Genomic DNA, 23706 nt, shown 5'->3' on the forward strand with positions numbered 1-23706 from the left:
AGACCAGACAGGTACACATGAACTCGTCTAAGCTCAGGTAAGAACATATCTCTGGCCTATTCCTTTAAATAACATAAATAAATGAATACAAACACTGTTCACAGAGTGCAATATTAGGCTGCACGAACTCCTGTATCGCTTTTCTGAGCCTAAAATCTACCAAAGCACTTCCCGATCCCAGGTGAATTGACTCATCGTCCCGAAAGCCTAATTCACTTTATGTGTTCCAGACAGAGGACCAGGCTGACAGGACGTCCCATCTGTGTTAACTGGGCCATGCCACCGGGATTATCGAGAGGAGAGAGAGCAGAGAGGGAGAGGAGAGATGGGAGGAAGAGGAGAAACGCAGAGACAGATGGCGGTAATCTGACCTCCGTAATCCCACTCTCTCAGGTTAAAGACAAGGATGTGTTTACACTTTAGCCGGGCACAGGGCAAATGTACGCACCTGTGTTGACAATCCTTTTGGCCTGGTTTAAAATGATTGTTGAGTGAGAAAGAAATATCTCCGAATTATTCCTCAATAAAGACATCCATTTTCAGCCTTTGCAATGTTGTGTGTTTTAACAATTCAAACAACAACTGAATAAATGCTCTGCTGCCTGTGTCAGCTCCGCCTCTGTTAGGAGCTGGAGAGAGGGATACAGACTCCAGACATTACTGAAGTTATAACTTAAAGGGGCTAGATGCAAGTTTGTCATTTTATGCTCACTACTGCCACCTCAGGTCTTATACGTAGCTGCAGCTTCTATGTTAAGCTCGTGCATGACAGCACTTCGGACACGAATTAAAGGAATAGGCCACCGTTTTTACATACTGAGATATGTTCTTACCTGAGCTTAGACGAGTTCTTTAGGACCTGTCTGATCTTCACCCGTGCCTTCAGTCACGTAAACACAGCGCAGACGGCGTTAGCATTTAGCCTCTCCCCCTCTCCAATATAGCTCCAAAACAAGCTCTTCCACGTTTCCCTATTTAACTACGTGAAGTGTTACACAAAGTATAATTACACAAAATTAAACAATGTGGATTTTCCAAGCGGATAAAAGGGGGAACTATATTGTAAGGCGTAAAAATACCAGGAGTAGTTTGGCATCCACGCAGTAAAGTGAAGATACTACTGTGCGGATTTCGAACTACTCCTGGTATTATTATTATCTATTCAAAGGAAATTGTTTTATTTTACAGCCAATATTACATAAAAAGCAACATGGCTGAAGGCTAAATAACTTTATAACAGTTAAAGGGGTTTGTGACCCCCCGCCCGGGTCACACTGTGAGAAATCGGAACATTCGCCTGCACAATTCTTCAAAAAACAAAGAAAAAAACAAATGGCTAAAATAAAATTCATCAAATTATGAACATATAATGGCCCTCTGGTAAAATAGCAAACACATGCGACAATGAAATAGTATAATATACGCTAAAAAAAGTATGTGTATTTTATCTACATGATCTGGCGACCCCCCAAATTTGTCTCGTGACCCCCTTGGGAGTGAGAACCACTGATCTAAAACCGCGGACTGACACAAACATTCAAGCGTCTGTTTACCTTTTTGTGTAAAAATATTTATTTCCATAAAGTTACAGCTTTTATTCAGTAAATAATAACAAATATTCACATTGAGAAAAAAAACCCAGTGTGTTTTAGGTTTGACCTCAAATCAAACCTGGCACGTCACACTCGTAAATGAAGCTAACGTTTGCTTTCGTACAGTACATACACGGTATATATAATGATCAGGAAAACTCGACATTTTCTCCTTTGCGAAGTATTTACATGTGCAAAGAAACGATTTGTACATACATTTACAAACCAGGAGGAACTCTGGGCGGGTTGAAAGGCGACTAAACAGTCTGTCCAGAAGTAAAAAAAACAACAAAAAAACTGTTAATCTCTAAGTAAAGGTCCTGTTGTGGGCCGTGGGGTGGTGTAAAAGTGCATTGTTGAACTCTGAGGCAGACTTTGGTTTGACAGTAAAAGAGAAATGGACCGACAGACTCTTTCAAACAAATACTTGCCTTAATTTTATACAATAAGATGTTGAAGTACTGCAATGCGTGACCGTTTTTTCCGTAGATTTACATGGGGGATTGTAACTTCCGGGACGATTTCCCTTCCACTCTTAAAATAACACCTACAGAATCCAAACTCTTGCTCTTGACAAGATTTTCTGAAATTACTATGTCTGAAATTCTGTTTTTTCCACCCATACATGTGTTTCCAATGACATCACACATAGTTTCGGCGGCCATTTTGAATACTGAAGTAGAATTATGCAGTACTACAGCATGTAACAATATCTACTCATCTGATTGACAGTGGCATTTGTATGTACAGTTGCTCAAGAAGACAACAGTAAAAACACAAACGTTTATCTGAAGAAACCAGTGAGTCAGTGTTTAAGCAGCTCAAGACGTTAGCATGCTACCGGTTAGCAACTGTCAATCAGCTGCCAATGGCTTCAACACGATAAACACATGTGTGGCTCACATCTATGACAATGAGGAAATACTACAGTAACAGCTCAGGTCTGACCTCTGTCACATGTTGTATCCAAGGCTAGATGTTTTGTGTGGTTCAGGGCTCATCGTGTTGAAGTCAGGCATCATTTAGCACTTAAAGTGTTAATGTACACGTTTTTCTTATTGTATAATGTATAAGATCTTTGAAAAACATGTGACTTGTGATCTAAATGTTTATAATGACCGAAGAAAATAAACTACTACTAGCTCAGCAGTTAGCGCTTTTGCTTCACAGCTAGAAAATCCAAGGTTCGATTCCCACCTGGACGGGCCCTTTCTCTGTGGAGTTTGCATGTTCTCCCCATGTCTGCGTAGGTTTCCTCCGGTTTCCCTACCACTAAAAACATGTACAATAGGCCAGGATGATTGATGTGTGTGAGTGAATGCATGGTGGTGGTCAGAGGGACCGTTGGCGCAGTCGTGACAGCGCTTCTGTCAGTCTCCCCAAGGGGAAACTGAAGCTACAAACGTAGTTTACCACCACCGAGTATGGAGTGAATGTACAATTGTCTCATGTAAAGCCTGTGAAAGGCGCTATATAAATAAAGATCTTCTTCTTCCACTAAATGCTAACCAGTAGCATGCTAACGTCTTGAGCACTGGTTTCTTCACTTAAACGTGCGTCTCTGGGGCCGTGTTTTACTATTATCTTCTTGAGCAATGTTGTCTTTCATTTGTATCCTGAGTAGAGATATTGTTACATGCTGTAATACTGCATAATTCTACTTTTGTATTCAAAATGGCCGCCATAACAACAAAAATCACATGACTGAAAGGCATGTATTCCCCTGCAGTGTTCGCCTTAAAGTGTTTAGCCCTCATTTGTCACAACGTGTGTTAGATTTTAAAATCCATGTCTCGCTCTTCAGAGTCTTTTACAAAACAATAATAAATGTGCGTCGCTTTTCCATGTCCGTGCCCTCTTTGCCGTCAGAGCCCTCAGCAGAAGTACTCATTGGGCAGCGCCTCGGTCCGGGCCGTCGCCTCCGAATCCACGCTCGATCGCGCCGAAAGCAACCGATTGGACTCGTCCAGGCGCGTCAGAAAGTCCCCCTCCCCTCCTTTCCCCTTCCCCGCCGGCCCCAGCGTCTCGAAAGTCACGTACGAGTCCTGGATGTCCTTGGACTCCCTCCCCAGCAGCTTCTGGCACCGCTTCTTGATGGCGCCGCAGCAGACGATGAGCGTCAGCGGCACGGCGATCACGCAGGCCACGGTGATCACCACCACGTTGATGAGCTTCTGCGTCCCGCTGGCGCTCGCCGCCTCGTCCGTGGAGAAGATCACGCACTGCTCCTTCTTCGGGATCAGCCCCTTCACGCACACGCAGGCGATGTATTTGGTTTTCGGCACCAGCCCGTCGATGGTGATGCGGTTCTTCCCCGCGCCCACGTTGATCCTCCGCATGTCCCGCTCCCCGAACACGGCGTACAGGACGCTGAACTCCGTCGTGTTGGTCGCGGTCGGCGCTCGCCAGTTTAGGGAAACGGTGTGGTCGGTGTCGCCGATGACTTTGACGGATCGAACCACGCGTTTTTCCGGAGCCTGTAAGGAGGAAGCGTTGGCGACGTCGTTGGTCAGGACCTCCTTTTCCGCTGGAGTGTTTTTGGAATCGTCGGAAACGCTGTAGCTTTCGATCTCGTACTTCCCGGTGACCGCCTTCTTGTTGAGCGGTTCGATGATGGGTTGGTTGGGCGCGGAGGTCGGGGGCGGGACGTATCTGGCGATGAGTTTCTCCTGGTAGGCGGCCCGGCCCATGCCGTTCTTGCGTCCCCCGCGGTTGCGCTTGGACGCTCCTCCGCCCGCCTCGTCGGAGCGGAGCGAGTCGGTGATGACCAGCGAGATGAGGGCGTCCGCGGTGCCCACGAAGTTCGTGGCTTTGCAGACGTACTTCCCCGAGTCCCTGTAGGAGACGGCCGGGACGCTCAGGATGGACCAGATGATGCCTTCTTTGGAGATCTCCTGTTGGACTGGAACAGAAACACAGGAAAAGGTTCAGAATTAATCTCATACAACTGTTAGTAACACAGCTGCCTGGTATTCGACTGGAAATATAGTAAATATAGTAGCATGGACCTAAAAGTGTCCATGCTATATATTTAGAGGCAGTTCACCACAACTGCCTCTAAAATCCTGCACTGTCGCTCACAAAGGAGTTACTTTGGGTCCGAAATGCCGTCATGCAAGAGTTTAATATAGAAGGTGCAGTTACACGTATGACCTGGAGTGGCAGTAGTGAGCAGAGAATGGCAAACTTGCACCTTTACATTTGATTACAGCTGTAGTGTTGTTCCAATAAGCATCTGCAATGTCAAAAGATCCAGTGTTTTTCGCCAAGATCTTGTATATTGATGGGGGGAGAGCGTGACCACTGTGCAAAGCCTTCTCCAGCACATCCCAAAGATTCTGAATGGGGTTAAGATCTGGACTCTGTGGCCAATCCATCTCATTCTCCTCCTTTCACAATGTGAGCCCCATGAATCCTGTCAGTTTACGCTAGTAATGAAATCAAGAACCACCAGTGCTGATTCTTCTGGTTCTCAAAGTGGGGGTCGGGACCCCTCAGGGGGTCGAGAGGCCTTGTATGGGAGTCCCCAGATGATTACAAGATGAAATAAAAATTAAAATGCTACTGTTTTTAAAACTGTTTAAAGGGGCTAGAAGCAAGTTGGCCATTTTATGCTCAATACTGCCACCTCAGGTCTTACGCGTAACTGCAGCTTCTATATTAAGCTCGTGCATGACGGCACTTCAGACCCGAAGCAACAACTTTTTGAGTGACAGTGCAGGATTTTAGAGGCAGTTGTGGTGAACAGGTCTGAGCTCATTCTACATATTAGGACATGATTAGAACATGTAGGAAAATACTTCATTTTAACATTTTTAAACTCCGTAGAGTCCCTTTAAATGCATTTAAATACAGCTTGATTTGTCCTAGAGTAGCATAAGACACAATATCTTGTGAATTTTTGGAGTCCCATCAAAAAAGTCGGGAACCCCTGCCCTGAGCCGGGGGACTTTTCAGGCCGCGACCCCCAAAATCACACAATCAACAACTCGGGACCTCAATGTCAAAAATGTATAAAGCATTGTCTGAAAATCATCTTGCGACCCCTCCTAAACTGTGTCCCGCAACCCCCCCCCCCCATTGAGTCCCAATCCCCACTTTGGGAACCACTGCCCTAGACAAGACTGGGACAACAAACAAAACAAAAGAAAAACACATCTAAAAGAAAGACCTCAATCATTTAAACTGATTAGCTACAGATCAGTTATTCCAGATTTTTCATCATTTTTTTTTGCACAAGCACAATTGAAACTCACTGGTGCCGTTGACCTTCTTCCCGTCGGCGCGGCTCCAGGACAGCTCGGGGATGGGCACGCCGATGGTCCCGCAGCGCAGCAGCACGTTGTTGCCCAGGGAGCTGCGGACCCGGGCCACGGCGGTGTGGACTTTGGGCGCCTGACACCTCTGCAGCTCCGCCTCCGAGAACAGCACCCCCGCCAGGCTGTCGGGGGAGCTGCACTTCAGACGCGTGTCGATCAGCGCCACCGACGAGGACGGCGACTTCTGGAACTGGACCAGCTCGAACAGGCGGCAGTCGCAGGTCCACGGGTTGTCATGGAGACCTGAGAAACAACACGAAGAAGATTCATTTAATGGAAAATGATTTAGTATTTGGCTCAGGGGACACTTACTGGCTCATTCTTCTATCTGTGTATTGATTAAAGATATCTTCCCAGACCTTGACCTCACAAACTTGCCCAAAAGTTCATGAAAATGCATTATAATTAGATGCACAGTGTTGTTTCTACAAATATGTATAATTTTATATATATTTTTTTCTCTTTCACTACTAGAAAGAGGCTGGAAAAGTCATTTTTTGTACCTCCTGCTCGGCTTGTGCTGTTTTCTTGTGTTTGCTCAGTTATGTCAGTAGTGTTTTTCGATACCAGTACTTTGACGATATTTGGTTCCAGTGTTGGGCAAGTTACTTAAAATTGTGATATATTAGTAGTTACAGCTTTAAAGCAGTACTAAGTAACTCTTGCCCCTAGAGGCCATGAGCGCAACTGCAGGTGTCGTAGCAAGTTACGATTTTTTTTTACTTATTAATTGTCTTGGAGAGTAAATACTACGCTGACAGAAAAGACAAAGGGAGGGAGGGATATTGTACATCCAATTATACAATGGAAATTTCACTCAAACTTGGCTGTAAATACTGTTTAAAGGGACGCTAGCCCGCAGTTAGCTTTGCCCGTTAGCCTGCTACCTTCTTCTTCGTGATTCTATTAGTGTGTATTGGTGGCTCCGGTCCGGTGGCAGACAAGTTGACCAGGGGGAGATGAAAGACCCTCCAATCATCCCATTAACACTTGTATCACCCCCACAGGGACTACGGGAAGGATTTATTAAGGTAAACACGTTACTTAGTACGGCTTTAAAACTGTAATATGTTTGTTTTACATTTTGTTGTTTCAGAAATGTAGCTGAGTTACTTCTTTTGGCAAAATATAAACTGAAAATAGTGATAATGCGACAAAGCAAAAGTGCAGTGAAAGACTTCCTTTAACATTAGCTTCACACAACTTCACCAACCTCCAACTTGATTTTTCCTTCATACATCAATACAAATCATTTAAATGCAGTTGAGTTACTTACATTGTAATCACAAATACAGTATGACAGTATTTGTTTTAAAGGGACTATAGAGAGTTTAAAAATGTTAAGTATTTTCCTCCCCCTACATGTTCCAGCCATGTCCTAATGTGTAGAATGAGCTCAGACCTGTTCACCACGAGCTTAATATAGAAGCTGCAGTTACACGCATGACCTGGGGTGGCAGTAGTGAGCATAAAATGGCAAACTTGCATCTAGTAATTTATGTTCCTTAGTCACTGAAAAAAGTGACATATTTTTGTAAGTCATTACTTTTAAACTGCTTGGTTCACAATATCTGAATGTTTTTTTTTTATTACCTTTAGTAAAATATTTGTCATCTAGACTCAGAAAACAGAACAATAGGCCTGTCATGATGATAAATTTTAAGTTCGATATATTGAGGCAGGAAAGTATCGCGATAAACGATAATATTGACTCTCAGGCATGAAAATGACAGTAAACCTTAGTTGTAAAAGTCCATAATCATGTCCTAAAATACCAAACAACCCGCGATAAACTTGAAATATAGTTGCTTCAGTGAAAAATCAAAGTTTTGCAAAGGAAGAATGGGGGGACATGCTAATATATGTACAGACGATAAATATCGAGCCCAAAATGTATCGTTTATCTGTTTTTGATTGAACGATAAGTCGATACAGTATTTATCGTGACAGCTCTACGGAACAATAATGTCAATTTAGTCCATAAAAAACTTTGTCTATCATTTGTTTTAGCTGAAACAACCAAGTCACTTCCTTTAGGCATTGGTATCTGAAGACAAATATTGTTTTTCGATACCACTAACTCTCTACCAGTGGTATCTTTTAACAGCACCCAGCCCTACTTATTTGAGTCTAATTCAAGCCATTCACTTCACGGAAATTGGATTCTTCATCAAGCTAATGGAGAGGGTTAAGTTGTTTTTTGGGGAATCTGCTCTTTACTTGAGTAGTAGCTATTATTTGTCGAGAATTTATCACTTTTACTCCTTCGACAAAAGTTCAGAATTTGTCCCATTTTAAGCCTTAAAATGCACACTAGCAAACACCAGGTGGCAGTGTGTAGATTTATTATCAATGCCACAGCCCTGAAGTCAATTTGTACTACTTTGAAGAAAACTCTTATCCACGGTGAATTGCTCTGAACTTTCCCTTTACTGAGAAACCTAAACACTCTGCTCTTTCTTTACATACATTTGTAAGTATTCAAAGAAAGTACAAATAAGTGTTGGGAAAAATAACTGTGGTAGTACGCACTTCCGCTGGCAAACCAATCACCGCTACACCCGACGCTATATTAGGGGCGCAACGCACCTTCTGCCCTCCCTTTCGCCTCTGACGTCGCATAGCTTAGCCTGGGGACGGAGCTGCTGCGTTTGGCCGGCGTCTCGTGCCAAACACACGATTCAGTTGTACAAGGCGTAAGGCCGCGCAACTGAACTACGCTTTCGCCATATGCGTCTTTGGTAAGTTTTCGTGTGGTTTTCATTCATTAAATCTAGTTCGATCTGTCCTAAAACCGTGCTGTTTGTAGCATGTTGGCGTTTCTCGAGCTCACGCCTCTGCCGTGCGCGTGCTCTACCTGCCGTCCCCGTGGGCTGTGGCGTTGGGGCTTTTTCCTCGCCGTGTGTATGCGGTGCAACGCGGTCGTATTGAGAGAGGACCGGGCGAATCGTGTGCGGAGTGCTTCAATTGACGGTATGTTTTCACAGTGCTTCCAGGAAACAAATGTATGCGTGCTTCTCCTTCTAAAACAAGTCATATTTTCATAGGATCCTGTTCCTACCTCCCTTTCTTTTGCCATATGGTCGTGATCGCTTCGAACTGCTGGTCGCTTGGTTAAAGTAAGCGCCCACCCGGCGCACAAAGTTAAAGCTGCGTACGAACTGAACTGAACTCAATTGACCAGGGCGCGAGGGCTCCCGCACCTGAGTGCGCTCCCCGCTGGTCTCACGAACTACTCCTCCACAAACAAGGTAACAAGGCTATCGCCATCTGCGTGGCCCTAATACGCAACGGCTGCTGTAAGACTTCGTTCCTATCCTAGTCTCCAAGTTGTGGAGCTTGGCCCTGAGCGCCACACTGCAATAGGATTAGTGGATTTTGTTTTATTTTATTAATTGTTGAGTGGATGTGGATACGAATGAGTGTGAATGCGGTTGTGTGTGTTCAATGCTTTTAAAATAGACTTACAAATTTAACAAAAAAATGCTTTTTCTATAAAACTAAAATAAAGTATTTTGTATAATAACTTTTGCTGTCTGTCCATTTTCACGCTCCTCTCGAACCTGTGACCTTGTAAACAAATAATTGTGGTTCCTTGGGCCCAGAATCCAAGGTGGCGTTGTTGGTAATTCTTAAAGTAGATACACTTTTGATTTAAGTTAAGCCTCGGCTGCTACATTCTTGGCGCTGCAGGCAGGATGGACTGAAAGTGGACAAAGGCAAAACGTTTCTTTTGGTGGGTTTAATCAGGGTATTTAGGATTTTGCTAATACTTGGTACTAGATAGTTGTAGCCAGTAGGAGGTCTATACAAAAGTAATTAATTCCTGTGCTAAGCATTTTTGTTTACTGCTTGAGTTAAAGCATTATTTTTGTGCATGTTTTGTGGTTTTTCATTTGATTATTTGCATGTTTTAGTTTTGCTGTGTTTCTTTTTGTGTGTAAACTATTGCTTGCATATAGGTTTTTTTTTGCTTTGTTAACACCTTTAGGTTACTACTGTCGCGGCTACCGGGATTAGCTGGTCCGTGTCAACATTCTGATACATTTTTTGTATAGTGAACAGGATTACAGCAGTTTGTTTTGCCCTTTCATCTAAATTATGGAGGAAGCTTTACAGGAGTTGCGTGAACAGTTAGCTCAGTTGAGGGCTGACAATGAGCAATTGCGTAACGAACGTACACAACCTGTGCCGACTACTGTTGGTGATACAGCCTCAACATCAGGTGCGTCGTCAATCGCTGCTTCTACATCTAACCCAATTAATACGGATCGACTAGTTTTTGTGCCGCGGGACAGAAAATGTCCAATGTTCAAAGGTAGGTCTGGTACTAGTCTAGGTGAGTGGCTAGAAGAAGCTCAGGCGTGTATACGTGCTAGGCACTTATCTGCCGCAGATCAGGCGTTCTTTTTATATGACCATTTGGAAGGGGAGGCTAGAGAAGAAATTAAGTATCGTTCAAGTGCGGAGCGATCGGATCCCAATCGGATAATTTCCATTTTGCAGGACCTTTATGGATGCGTTGAGTCTTATGTTTCACTGCAGGAGGCGTTTTTCTCCCGACGGCAGCAAGAGGGCGAAAGTTTGCTAGAGTATTCCCTTGCGCTTATGGCTTTAATGGAGAGGGTAAAACAGCGCGCTCCCAATAACATGACCAACGCGGAAACATTGCTTCGCGATCAATTCGTCGAACAAGTCTTAGATGGCGCTCTCCGTCGCGAGCTAAAGCAATATGTCCGTAATACTCCCGCCGCCACTTTGCTCGACGTCAGAGGTGAAGCACTAAGGTGGGAGCGTGAGGGGTTGCCAGCGGGGGTGCGTGCCCGCAGTAATTCTGTCCCCTCCGCCTTTGGTATCCAGTACGCCGTTCAGGGTGGTTACCAGCGTACCACTACTGCTCCTCCGGGGGCCGAGGTAAACGAAATGAAGGAAATGTTGCGGCGACAACAAGAGCAACTTGATCGTCTGACACAAAGCATTGCCCGCTTGGAGGAATCTCACAATCCTCGTCAGCGTAACCGCTCCCCGCGCTTTGGCCCTATTATCTGTAGGCGATGTCAACAGCCTGGACACATTTCCCGGGACTGTGACAGACAACGTGACCCTCATCGTTCGCAGCTGCCGATGCAGGGGCAATCTCGGTCACATCCGGAAAACTAGTGCCCACCGGGTTGCAGGGCCACGGCTCGGGTGGGGCACTCACTGGCTCGGACAATGTTTCGAATGGTTTGGAAGACGCGCCGAAGCTCATTTCCTCCTGTCCACATATCAAGGTTTGTATGAGTGGTGTTTCGGTGCCATGTCTGGTGGACACAGGATCGATGGTGTCGACCATCACGGAACGCTGCTTTATGGAACACTTCGCACCTCTGGGAGAAGACCGACTTAAGGCCTGCCACTGGCTTAAGCTTAAGGCTGCTAACGGCTTATCCATCCCCTACATTGGTTACTTAGAGCTTGATGTTGTTCTATGTGGTAAACAGATGCCTCACTGTGGTGTTCTGGTTGTGCGGGACCCCCCTGGAAGTACATCTACACAGGCACCCGGTGTTCTAGGAATGAATATAATTCGAAAGTGTTATCAAGAGCTGTTTGGCGAGTATGGCCCCTCACTCTTTCAGATGACTCCAGATTCCTGTCCTACTTTTCTTATGGACGCCATGCAAAAGTGCCACACAGCTAGCCTGCAGGCTCCATTAGTCCATCCGGGTAAGGTGAGGGTGCGCGGAAAGCGAGCCTGTCGCATTCCTGGTGGCTCCATGAAGATCATAACGGCCACCTGTTCTGAACAGTTTTCGAACTCTCCGGTGTTGTTTGAGCCTCCTGAATTCGGCTTGCCAGCTGGGTTGCTAGCATCACCAGCCTTGGTTCATGTTGTGCGTGGAACAGCCTATATTCCTGTCGTTAATGTAGGGACTACAGAGTTGTTGCTCCATCCCCATACTGTAATGGGCACTCTTGACCATGTCAACGTGATCAGCATGCCAGCAGGAGTGGACGAGGTTCCACCTTTTTCTGCACATGTAGCATCTCAAACCGCGTCCACCGTGGCAGATCAAGTTGATGCTGTCGATTTGTCAAGCTTGCCTCAGGAGGAGCAAGCTGCAGCTAGGACCCTTCTCCGGCAGTATGAGTCTGTCTTTGCAGCGTCAGATCAGGATTTAGGTTGCACCACTTTGATTTCGCATGACATCCCTTTGTTAGACGAGGCCCCTGTACGTCAACGACATAGACGAATCCCGCCGTCCGAATACGAACTGGTGAAGGAACACATAAACAATCTGTTAGAGGCCCGGATCATTCGCGAGAGCTCGAGCCCCTATGCGTCGCCGATTGTGTTAGTTCGGAAAAAGGATGGTAGTCTCCGGCTCTGCGTGGACTACCGGCAGTTAAACCTTAAAACCCGTAAGGACGCTTTTCCGCTCCCCAGGATTGAGGAAACCCTAGACAGCCTCACTGGTGCCTGCTGGTTCTCCACCATGGACCTGGCGAGTGGTTATAACCAGGTGCCGGTTACTGAAGCCGACCGGCCGAAGACGGCATTCTGCACTCCGTTCGGTCTTTTTGAGTGGAACCGGATGCCCTTCGGTCTGTGCAACGCGCCCAGCACCTTCCAAAGGCTTATGCAGAGGATTTTTGGGGCTCAGCAGGGACAGTCATTGTTGCTGTACCTGGATGATATCGTGGTCTTTTCATCTAGTGTTCAGCAGCATCTGCAGCGGCTGGAGGGGGTGCTGGGGCGTTTGCAACAGGAAAACTTGAAGGCCAAGCTCTCGAAGTGCAGCTTTTTCAGGCGGGAGGTTCGCTATCTAGGTCACGTTATTTCCGATCAGGGCGTGTCTACTGATCCAGATAAGATCGCGGCGGTAGCCGATTGGCAGGTCCCCACCACAGTCTCGGAGCTCCGCTCTTTCTTAGGATTTGCGAGCTATTATCGCAGATTTGTGGAGGGTTTTGCCAAATTAGCTGCACCATTACATCGACGGGTCGCGGAGTTGTCCGGTCAGGCAAAGAGGAAAGCTGCTAAATGGGGGACAGAGTTTTGGGATGAGGAGTGTCAGGCGAGTTTCAGCGCTCTGAAAGCAAAGCTCTGCGCCGCACCGGTGCTCGCTTATGCCGATTTTTCGTTGCCGTTCGTGCTTGAGGTCGACGCTAGTCATAGTGGCTTAGGCGCAGTGCTCTCACAAGAGCAGGGCGGGAAAGTGCGGCCTATAGCGTATGCTAGTCGAGGCTTGCGGCCCACTGAGAGAAATATGTCCAACTACAGCTCCATGAAGCTGGAGCTACTGGCTCTAAAATGGGCCTTGACCGAAAAGTTTCGAGAATACCTGTTAGGTCATCAATGCGTCGTCTTTACCGATAACAACCCGTTGAGCCACCTCAATACAGCAAAATTAGGCGCCGTTGAACAACGTTGGGCAGCCCAACTGGCCTCTTTCGATTTCGAATTGCGGTATAGGTCAGGGAAGAGCAACCGCAATGCCGATGCATTGTCGCGCCAGCATGGCCCTAGTGTAGACCAACTGGCAGCTCTTGTACCAGGGACTTTGATGCCACCGTCTCTCCGGGAAGCTGTGTGCCAGCCGCAGGTGGAGGTAGTCCAGGCAGTAGTGGCAGCCTTTCCTGGACACCCACCATCCGACGTTCGTGCTCTCCAGGAGAGTGACCTGGTTATTCAGGAAGTGGTGTCCTTTTGGAAGCAGAGGAGACATCCTAGTTATGCAGAGCGACAGCAAATGTCTCTGCCCGCCCAGGGGTTACTCCGTCTGTGGGATCGTTTGGTCGAGAAGGATGGGCTGTTTTACAGGCAGGTGCTCCGCCCTGATGGTGGCGAAAGGGTGTTACAACTGCTCCTGCCAAACTCCCTAATTAAGGATGTTTTAAATCAGGTCCACCAGGAGCACGGCCATCAAGGCGTTGAGCGAACCTTGGCCCTTCTCAGACCTCGTTGTTACTGGCCAGGGATGGCCAGGGATGTGGCACTGTGGTGTCGTGAATGTGAAAGGTGTCAGGTTGCGAAAGATTCTCGCCCTCCGGCGCGCGCCCCCATGGGTCATCTCTTGGCGTCGAGGCCCAACGAAATTATAGCACTTGACTTTACCCTGTTGGAACCGTCCCGAAACGGAATTGAAAATGTATTAGTCATCACTGATGTTTTCAGCAAATACACACTAGCTGTCCCGACTCGTGACCAGCGCGCCACCACTGTGGCTCATGTTTTAGTTACAGAATGGTTCTCAAAATTCGGGGTCCCCATTCGGATCCATTCAGATCAGGGACGTTGTTTTGAGAGTAGTTTGATTCAACAGCTTTGCGGTTTCTATGGGGTTGCTAAATCGCGAACCACTCCCTACCATCCTATGGGGAATGGCCAGTGTGAAAGGTTCAATAGAACACTGCACAACCTGCTTCGTACACTGCCCGAATCTAGGAAGCGCGATTGGTGCTCCAGCTTACCTCAGCTATTGTACGCATACAACACAACTCCTCACCAGTCTACCGGCGAATCTCCATTCTTTTTGTTGTTCGGCCAAGAGCCAAGGCTCCCTGTAGACTTTTTGTTGGGAAGAGTTGAAGATCCTGTGGGCGGAGAACCACACGAGTGGATTGTCGAACATCAGACCCGGTTGCAACTAGCATTTGAGAGGGCTAGGGTACGCTCAAAGGGAGCTGCGGATCGCAGGAAGGTGCAACATGACCAGCGTGTGCGAGATGCACCCTTAGGAGAAGGCCAGCTCGTGTTGTTGAGAAATTTAGGTGTCCGGGGTCGGTGTAAGACTCGTGATATGTGGCGGTCCGAACCTTATGTTGTCTTGCAGGCACCCTCTCAGGGTGGAGCTGTTTATACAATTGCTCCGGTGAAGAATCAAACATTGGTGAAACGAGTTCATCGCTCAGTAGTGAAGCCGCTACATGGGGCGGATCCTTTACAGTTGGCTCCTTGCGATGTACCAGCGATGGTACCGCGACGTCCGTCGGATGAGTTGTCTTGTGATGGAGACTTGTTGCTTTCTGTGCCAGCTCAAGCTGCACCACAATCACTTCCAGTTCAAATAGTTGCGACACAGGCTCCTCCTGTCCAGTTACCTTCAGTTGTTTCAGACGAGCCCGTGGCTGGCCCGTCAGTGCAGGGCCCTCTTGATCCTCCTTTCATTCTTCCCGTTGACAACACAGGAGTGCGTAGGTCCACACGTCCCACGGCCGGTCGCCATCCAAACCCACATAATTTGCCGCGATCTGCCCATCCTATGTCTAGTGCAGTGTCTTTTGTTCGAGCAAGGAGCCCGCATTAGTCGTTTGGTAAGGTCGATCGTCGGGGCGACGATCCAGGGAGAAGGGGTGGAATGTGGTAGTACGCACTTCCGCTGGCAAACCAATCACCGCTACACCCGACGCTATATTAGGGGCGCAACGCACCTTCTGCCCTCCCTTTCGCCTCTGACGTCGCATAGCTTAGCCTGGGGACGGAGCTGCTGCGTTTGGCCGGCGTCTCGTGCCAAACACACGATTCAGTTGTACAAGGCGTAAGGCCGCGCAACTGAACTACGCTTTCGCCGTATGCGTCTTTGGTAAGTTTTCGTGTGGTTTTCATTCATTAAATCTAGTTCGATCTGTCCTAAAACCGTGCTGTTTGTAGCATGTTGGCGTTTCTCGAGCTCACGCCTCTGCCGTGCGCGTGCTCTACCTGCCGTCCCCGTGGGCTGTGGCGTTGGGGCTTTTTCCTCGCCGTGCGTATGCGGTGCAACGCGGTCGTATTGAGAGAGGACCGGGCGAATCGTGTGCGGAGTGCTTCAATTGACGGTATGTTTTCACAGTGCTTCCAGGAAACAAATGTATGCGTGCTTCTCCTTCTAAAACAAGTCATATTTTCATAGGATCCTGTTCCTACCTCCCTTTCTTTTGCCATATGGTCGTGATCGCTTCGAACTGCTGGTCGCTTGGTTAAAGTAAGCGCCCACCCGGCGCACAAAGTTAAAGCTGCGTACGAACTGAACTGAACTCAATTGACCAGGGCGCGAGGGCTCCCGCACCTGAGTGCGCTCCCCGCTGGTCTCACGAACTACTCCTCCACAAACAAGGTAACAAGGCTATCGCCATCTGCGTGGCCCTAATACGCAACGGCTGCTGTAAGACTTCGTTCCTATCCTAGTCTCCAAGTTGTGGAGCTTGGCCCTGAGCGCCACACTGCAATAGGATTAGTGGATTTTGTTTTATTTTATTAATTGTTGAGTGGATGTGGATACGAATGAGTGTGAATGCGGTTGTGTGTGTTCAATGCTTTTAAAATAGACTTACAAATTTAACAAAAAAATGCTTTTTCTATAAAACTAAAATAAAGTATTTTGTATAATAACTTTTGCTGTCTGTCCATTTTCACGCTCCTCTCGAACCTGTGACCTTGTAAACAAATAATTGTGGTTCCTTGGGCCCAGAATCCAAGGTGGCGTTGTTGGTAATTCTTAAAGTAGATACACTTTTGATTTAAGTTAAGCCTCGGCTGCTACATAACATTGCAGCTTCAAAAACACAAAAATTGCACCAGAATCCACTGCCTGTACTGCAACAACACAACGGGGACAAAACCTCTTCCTTGTTGTGAGCCATTTATGGAAATATAATGGAGTTCTAAACAAAAACACACTGCTCAGGTAAAGAAAGCACTGATCCAATGTGACAGTTGACCTTTTTTTACCTCACTGCTTTACTTTCTGATCCCATCGCGAGCCAGAGGTCTTCCCTTGTGGACGTCGAGAGCTGGTTATTCAAAGACAACGCGTCACTATTCAGTCTTTTTCTGAGAAGCACTGACGCTGCTGACACACTGTATATTTAGACTAATCTCCGTTCCACCTTTCCTTAAAGGGAGAGAGTGCGACAGCGGCGACGGCTTAACCGCGAGAACACCGTCTTTATTTACCAGGGCTTTAGGACACATTTACTCGGGCAAGATTGTGCTTCTTTAGAGGAGCTTTATTGCAACAAGGCTATTCGTGCTCATCGCTAAATGCGCACAATGTTTGTCTTTATTATCATTTTAATAACTATTTTTATAAATCATAATCATTGACGTTTATAACATGATATTTAGTGGTCATTGGTTGTGTATCCGACTTCACAAAAAGCAGAAACTTAACTGAATTTGAGCTAGCATTTGAGTTAGCATTTAGCTCAGACTCTTTGAGACACTGATTTGTATCTAAAGTAAAATCTACAAAGGTCTGTACATTCATCAAGGTTTTCTAACAAGGCTTTGACTAATAGTAAATGTGATCAATGGGTTGACAACAGCTGAAAACATCTGGATCGTTCATAATTTGCGATGTTTGATGGCTAATGCTAACGGCTATAGGAAAAATACATTGAGCAGGCGCTAATGGACCCTGGACTCTGAAAAGTTTGGACTCAACGGTTTTTAATTGGCAAGAATCAGCCCCATATTCTCTGAGGAAGATTTAATTAAGCTTTTTTAAATTTGGAGCAGCAGTGTGAACTTATGTTATCTGCTCTAAACCAGTCCTAACCTGATCTAAACCAGCATAAAACCCATCCAAACTTCCCCAAAACCAGTAAAAACCAGGTCTACACAAGGCAAAACCTGTCAAAAGCAGCATGAAGCAGTCCAAACCAGGTCTAAACCGGTCCATAACAGGTCCAATCCAGTCCAAACCAGGTCTAAACTGGTTCAAAACAGGTCTAAACCAGTCCTAACAGTTGGATCATTCATAATTTGCTATGTTTGATGGCTAATGCTAACGGCTATAGGAAAAATACATTGAGCAGCCGCTAATGGACTCTGGACTTTGAAAAGTTTGGACTTAACGGTCTTTAATTGGCAAGAATTAAGCCCCATATTCTCTGAGGAAGATTTAATTAAACTTTTTTAATTAGGAGCAGCAGTGTGAACTTATGTTCCCGGTCGAGGAAGCAGAGGGATTCTTATGGGATGTATCCCAGATAAAAGTCACAAAGTGGATCAAAAAGACTGACTACGCTATGGTCAAACTCGCTGATGCCTCAAAACCACATCCAGATCAATATTCCTTTGGAGATATGTTGCACTGTGTGAGGCAAATGATGGTCAAGAAAATGGATGGATGGATGGATGGATGGATGGATGGATGGATGGATGGATGGATGGATGGATGGATGGATGGATGGATGGATGGATGGATGGATGGATGGATGGATGGATGGATGGATGGATGGATGGATGGATGGATGGATGGATGGATGGATGGATATGATGGATATGATGGATATGATGGATGGATGGATTTTTATTGTAGACAGCCTAAGCCAACTGTGTGATATACTGTGAGGAGGGATGGATTATCTTAACAAACAAAACCCAGATTTATACAGATTGTGAACTATATTTGTGAGACATGGGTCTGTTGTGTATATATAGACATTTCCCATGACTTTGAGTTCAGAGCAAGAAAAATGGGAGCTTGTCTTGTTCACAAATCCCTCCATAGTTTGGCCTCATTCATTCAATGAAAATAATATAATTTTAGAACCAGATGAGCCACAAGGGAGGACTGTAAGTTCCATTCAGATGAACCGGCACTGGACTAAACACCATTTCTGTAAAACGGTGCACAAGCTGGAATAGTCTTCTAGTCACTATTCTTCCACCTTTACAGTGTTTAAAAAAGACTATGGTCAAAGTCTAGTCAATCATGTGATCACTTGTAAGACCTGATTACTTACTACCCGTTATAGATTGGGGAACGTTTTGTACTGCAGGAGTGGTTGTAAATAGCATATACTCTATGTCCATGTTTGTTTTTAAATCTCCAAGAAAAGTAAACGAAAGTGTTTTAAATTTTGTTTTTTACCTTCTTCAAACTCGCAAGTGAGGCCTTTACCTCCGCCAATAAAGTCATATTACGTCTCAAACCTAGTCGAAGCAGCAGTATAGAGAAAGTTTAACTCCAGCCTGAGGAACACTCCCACAAAGCGGAGAAGAAAAAGCAAAGGCTTGTTTGTCCAGTTAGTCACTCTTTTAAATCACTATTTATCACAGTGGGTCATGATGCACGGCCATAATGCAAGAAAATAGCCTTTGCAGTGTTTCCATGTCGCCTTAAGAGTGGAGTCAGAACTCTTTTAGAATCAGCTGTAGTTGGAGTGAAAGTACGTCCTTTTGTTGATGCACATTAAGTAGCCATGCGCTCCGGGTGGAAAGGTCTAAACAAGCCCTAAACCGGTCCAAAACGGGTCTAAACTGGTCCACACCAGGTCTAAACTGGTCCAAAACAGGTCTAAACTGGTCCACATCAGGTCTAAACCGGTCCAAACAGGTCTAAACCAGCCCAAAACAGGTCTAAACTGGTCCAAAACAGGTCTAAACTCGTCCACACCAGGTCTAAACTGGTCCAAACAGGTCTAAACAAGCCCAAAACAGGTCTAAACTGGTCCAAAACAGGTCAAAACTGGACCACACCAGGTCTAAACCGGTCCAAACAGGTCTAAACAAGCCCAGAACAGGTCTAAACTGGTCCAAAACAGGTCGAAACTGGTCCACACCAGGTATAAACCGGTCCAAACAGGTCTAAACCAGCCCAAACCAGGTCTAATCCGGTCCAAACAGGTCCAAAACTAGCCCAAAACAGGTCTATACCAGTCCAAACCTGCTCTAAAACAGTCCAAACTTGGTCTAAACTGGTCCAACCCCAATCTGGATATTTGGAGTATTAGACACTTGAACCGAATGGTAGTGATAGGCAGATTAAGAACGACACTGGATTCGATAAAACATGCTCTATACCAAATGGTTGAGCAAACTGATGAAGGATTAAAGTCCCGGAATCGTTTAAATGGTAACCTTACCCTCTGCAAAACAAAGCTCTTGCCCCACAGTCTCCCCCGTTTCAAACTCACCCAGAATCAGCTTGGACTCCGTGTCCTGGACGCTCGGCTTGACGCTCAGCCACATGTTCAGCACGTTCGCCGGCACCGTCCCCAGATCGTTGCTCGACAGGTCCAGGTAGGTGATGTTCTCGATGAACGCCACCGCTTCGGCCGGCACGGAGCTGATCTTGTTGTTGTGCAGGTCCAGCAGCCGCAGGTTGGGGGCGCTGTTGAGCGACTCCCAGGGGAACGCCGCCAGCGCGTTGCCGTCCAGCCGCAGCTCGTTCAGGTTGCTCAGGCCCCGGAAGCTGTCGGCGTTCAGCGACGAGATGGAGTTGAAGGACATCCAGAGGAACTCCAGGCCGCTCAGGTAGTGGAAGTTGTCGGCGGGGATGCGGGAAATGGCCGTCTTCTCGATCCGCAGTTTGGAGGTGTCCGTCGGGAAGTTGGACGGGATGGCGGTGATTTCGGGATCGTTGCAAAGGACGCTCCTACAAGACAGAATATATTTGTGAAACCATCAATTAAGACAGGCTTTCCAGGGTTTTTTGGGAATAATGACGATTATTACTGGAAAAGTCCATCAAACATCCAAAACATACAGTCCAAAGCCGCTGTTTTGCCTCTCATGGTAAGGTAACTCATGCCCCTAGAGGCCATAAGCGCAACTGCAGGTGTCGAAGCATGTTACGTTTTTTTACTCATGAATTCTCTGTGATCGTAAATACTACGCTGACAGAAAAGACAAAGGGACAGAGGGATATTGTACATCCAATTACACCATTTTTTTCACTCAAACTTGGCTGTAAATACTGTTTAAGTGGTGCTAGCCCTCAGTTAGCTTTGCCCGTTAGCCTGTTAGCTTCTTCTTCGTGATTCCATTAGTGTGTATTGAGGTAAACAAATTACTTGCTTTAAAAAGAAGGTGGGCTATTTTTTGGCAGGAAAGGGGATTATCTGTGGAGAGAACCTGCTCTGTAGAACTGAACAAAATCTGAGACCAAGTAAAAGCTAATTAATTATAAACACTATATATATATAACTAGTAATATAAAGTCAACATTCCCCATTTAAAGGGACTATACAGAGTTTAAAAATGTCAAAATTATGTATTTTCCTCCCTCTACATGTTCCAACAATATCCTAATACAACTGCCTCTAAAATCCTGCACTGTCACTCCAAAAGGTTTTTAATTCGGGTCCGAAGTGCCGTCATGCCCGAGCTTCATATAGAAGGTGCAGTTACACGTATGACCTGAGGTGGCAGTAGTGAGTATAAAATGGCCAACTTGCATCGAGCCCCTTTAAGGTCAAGTCACAGAGCTAAACTAGATACGGACTGAGGCTCATACACAAACACCCTCCCTAGCCACGCCCCAAACCTTCTGCATCTGCATTCATGACCTTTTCTCAATTGATTGTAATTTCACATACTTTCCTTTGTTAAGGCGCATTGAGTCACCTTGTGTATGAAACGCACGGTATAAATAACCTGCCTTGCCTTAAAGCTGCATTATGTAACTTTCTATGTTGAAAATAAAGTTGATATTTTTGTGTATTTGACCTCGTAGTGGCCCAGCGGCTGCAGGAGCGGTCAGCATGGCTTTTTTACTTTCCATCACCATTGTTTATAGGATACTCCAGGATCAATTGTTTGGAAGGTTTTCTCTCTACAATGTGAAATACACACAAATATCAACTTTTTTTTCTCCCACAAAAAGTTGCATATTGCACCTTTAAAAAATGACAATGACTTTTTGCATTTTTAGCATCAAACATTTAGTATATTTTTGTATTAAAATGGCATTCAAATTTGATAGTGATTTAGGGGGGAAATGGGAGGGAAAAATTAGGGGTAATAAATAGGGGTAATGTAGGGAAACGGGGGAGAAAATGGGGTAGAGGATTGGGGCAGAAAATGGGCAAAAATTTGAAGGAAAAAAAGGGGGGGATTGGGGGGGAAAAATAGAAAAAATAGCAAGAATAATGGGGGGATATAGGGAAACGGAGAAAATGTGTGGGGAATTGGGGAAGAACTTGGGGGAAATGGAGGGGGAAAAGCTAAAGAAAATTAGGGGAGAAAAAGGGGGAAGGGTGGGGAAGAAATTGAGAAAGAAATGGGGAAAAATCAGGAGAAAATTGGAACAAAAAATGAGAGAAAATGGGGGGGAAAATAGGGGGGAATTTGGGGGGAATAAATAGGGGTCATGTAGGGAAACGGGGAGAAAATGGGAGAGAATTGGGGCAGAAATTGGGCAAAAATGTGGGTATTGAAAAATAAAACATAGCAGGGAAATGGGGGGATGTAGGGAAACAGGGAGAAAATGTAGAGGGAAAAGGAAGGAAAGTTGAAGATTAGGGGAGGAAAGGGGGAAGAGTGGGGAAGAAATTGAGAAAAAATTGGGGAAAATTGGAAAAAGAAATTTTGAGAAAATGGGGGGGGAATAAATGGGCGTAATGTAGGGAAACGGGGAAAAAATGGGGCAGAAATTGGGCAAAAAGGTGGGGAAAACAATGGGGAGGAATTCAAAAATAAAAACTAGGAGGGACAATGGGGGATGTAGGGAAACAGGGAGACAATGTAGAGGGAAATGGAAGGAAAAAAAGTTGAAGAAAACTAGGGGAGGAAAAGGGGGAAGAGTGGGGAAGAAATTGAGAACAAATTGGGGAAAATTGGAAAAAGAAATTTTGAGAAAATGGGGAGAGAATGGGGGGAATAAATGGGCGTAATGTAATGTAGGGAAACTGGGAGAAAATGGTGCAGAAATTGGGCAAAAAGGTGGGGAGGAATTGAAAAATAAAGAATAGGAGGGACAGTGGGGGGAATGTAGGGAAACAGGGAGAAAATGTGGGGGGAAATTGGGGGAAAATGTTTTTGTACTGGCCTTTTGTAGCCTGTTCTGGACACTTATCTTCTATCTCAGTAATTTTAGACGTTTGCAGCACATTTTTACATATTCCTGATGGTTTGCAAATATATCGCTTTACCAAAGATATCGAGATATTGATTTTTGCTCTACTGTCCAACAAAGGCGTTTAATAGAGGAAGAAAAAAAAGCATTGTCCAGTAACAAGCAAAGAAGATTAACCCCAAGTTAATCCCATGTGTATCTGCAGTGGCTCAGAGCGCTATACTCAGAAGAACTATTTCCAGTCAAAACACATCCTCAAAACAGTTTGCAAAGATTTTTCATGAACGTACCTCGCTTTGGATCCATCGCTCAGTTTGTGGAAGAAGCAGCTGCACTGGATGGGGCAGGAGTGAACCACAAGCGGCTTGTAAGCAGCGGCTAAGCAAAAAATCACCAAAATAAAACGCATCTTTAGGACTTTAGGAAGCGGCTAGAAGCTCTAAGACTACTCTAAAAGAGCGGAGCGTCGGCGGAGGCTCTAGCGGGACGTCCCGTACATGTTTCCGTGGGGAAGAATCCAGTCCATATGCAGCGGATAAAACAGACAGGGGAGGATTAGACAAGAGAGAGAGAGGGAGGAGAGAGAGGGAGAGTGAGAGAAAGAGAGAGAGAGAGAGAGAGGGGGGAGAGAGAGGGAGAGAGAGAGGGGGAGAGTGAGAGAAAGAGAGAGAGAGAGAGAGGGGGGAGAGAGAGGGAGAGAGAGAGAGGGAGAGAGAGAGAAGAGAGAGAGAGGGGAGAGAGGGAGAGAGAGAGAGGAGAGAGAGGGAGGGCGAGAGAGAGGGAGAGAGAGAGAGAGAGGGGAGAGAGGGAGAGAGAGAGAGGAGAGAGAGGGAGGGCGAGAGAGAGGGAGAGAGAGAGAGAGAGAGAGGGGAGAGAGGGAGAGAGAGAGAGGAGAGAGAGGGAGAAGAGAGAGAGGGAGAGAGAGAGGGAGAGAGAGAGAGGGAGAGAGAGGGAGAGAGAGAGAGAGAGAGAGAAGAGAGAGAGAGGGAGGAAGGGAGGGTGAGAGAGAGAGGAGAGAGAGAGAGA

General features: G+C 46.0%; 1 protein-coding gene and 1 long non-coding RNA gene across 2 annotated transcripts in view; both read right to left on the bottom strand.

Moving 5' to 3' along the window:
* The window catches only part of LOC306978672, a 247139-nt gene that overhangs the window by 4584 nt on the left and 218849 nt on the right, over window positions 1-23706 (bottom strand). The window lies entirely within an intron of this gene.
* lrit1b (leucine-rich repeat, immunoglobulin-like and transmembrane domains 1b) lies at window positions 3421-23195 on the bottom strand. Its single transcript, XM_079577171.1, has 4 exons — window positions 22971-23195; window positions 19799-20259; window positions 5849-6154; window positions 3421-4494 (listed from the first exon to the last, which is right to left on the bottom strand). The coding sequence occupies exons 1-4, from the start codon at window positions 23087-23089 to the stop codon at window positions 3467-3469; spliced, it is 1914 nt and encodes a 637-aa protein (XP_079433297.1). The 5' UTR covers window positions 23090-23195; the 3' UTR covers window positions 3421-3466.

Source organism: Gobius niger (genome assembly GCF_951799975.1).
Source record: "Gobius niger genome assembly, chromosome: 19".
Lineage (NCBI taxonomy): Eukaryota > Metazoa > Chordata > Actinopteri > Gobiiformes > Gobiidae > Gobius > Gobius niger.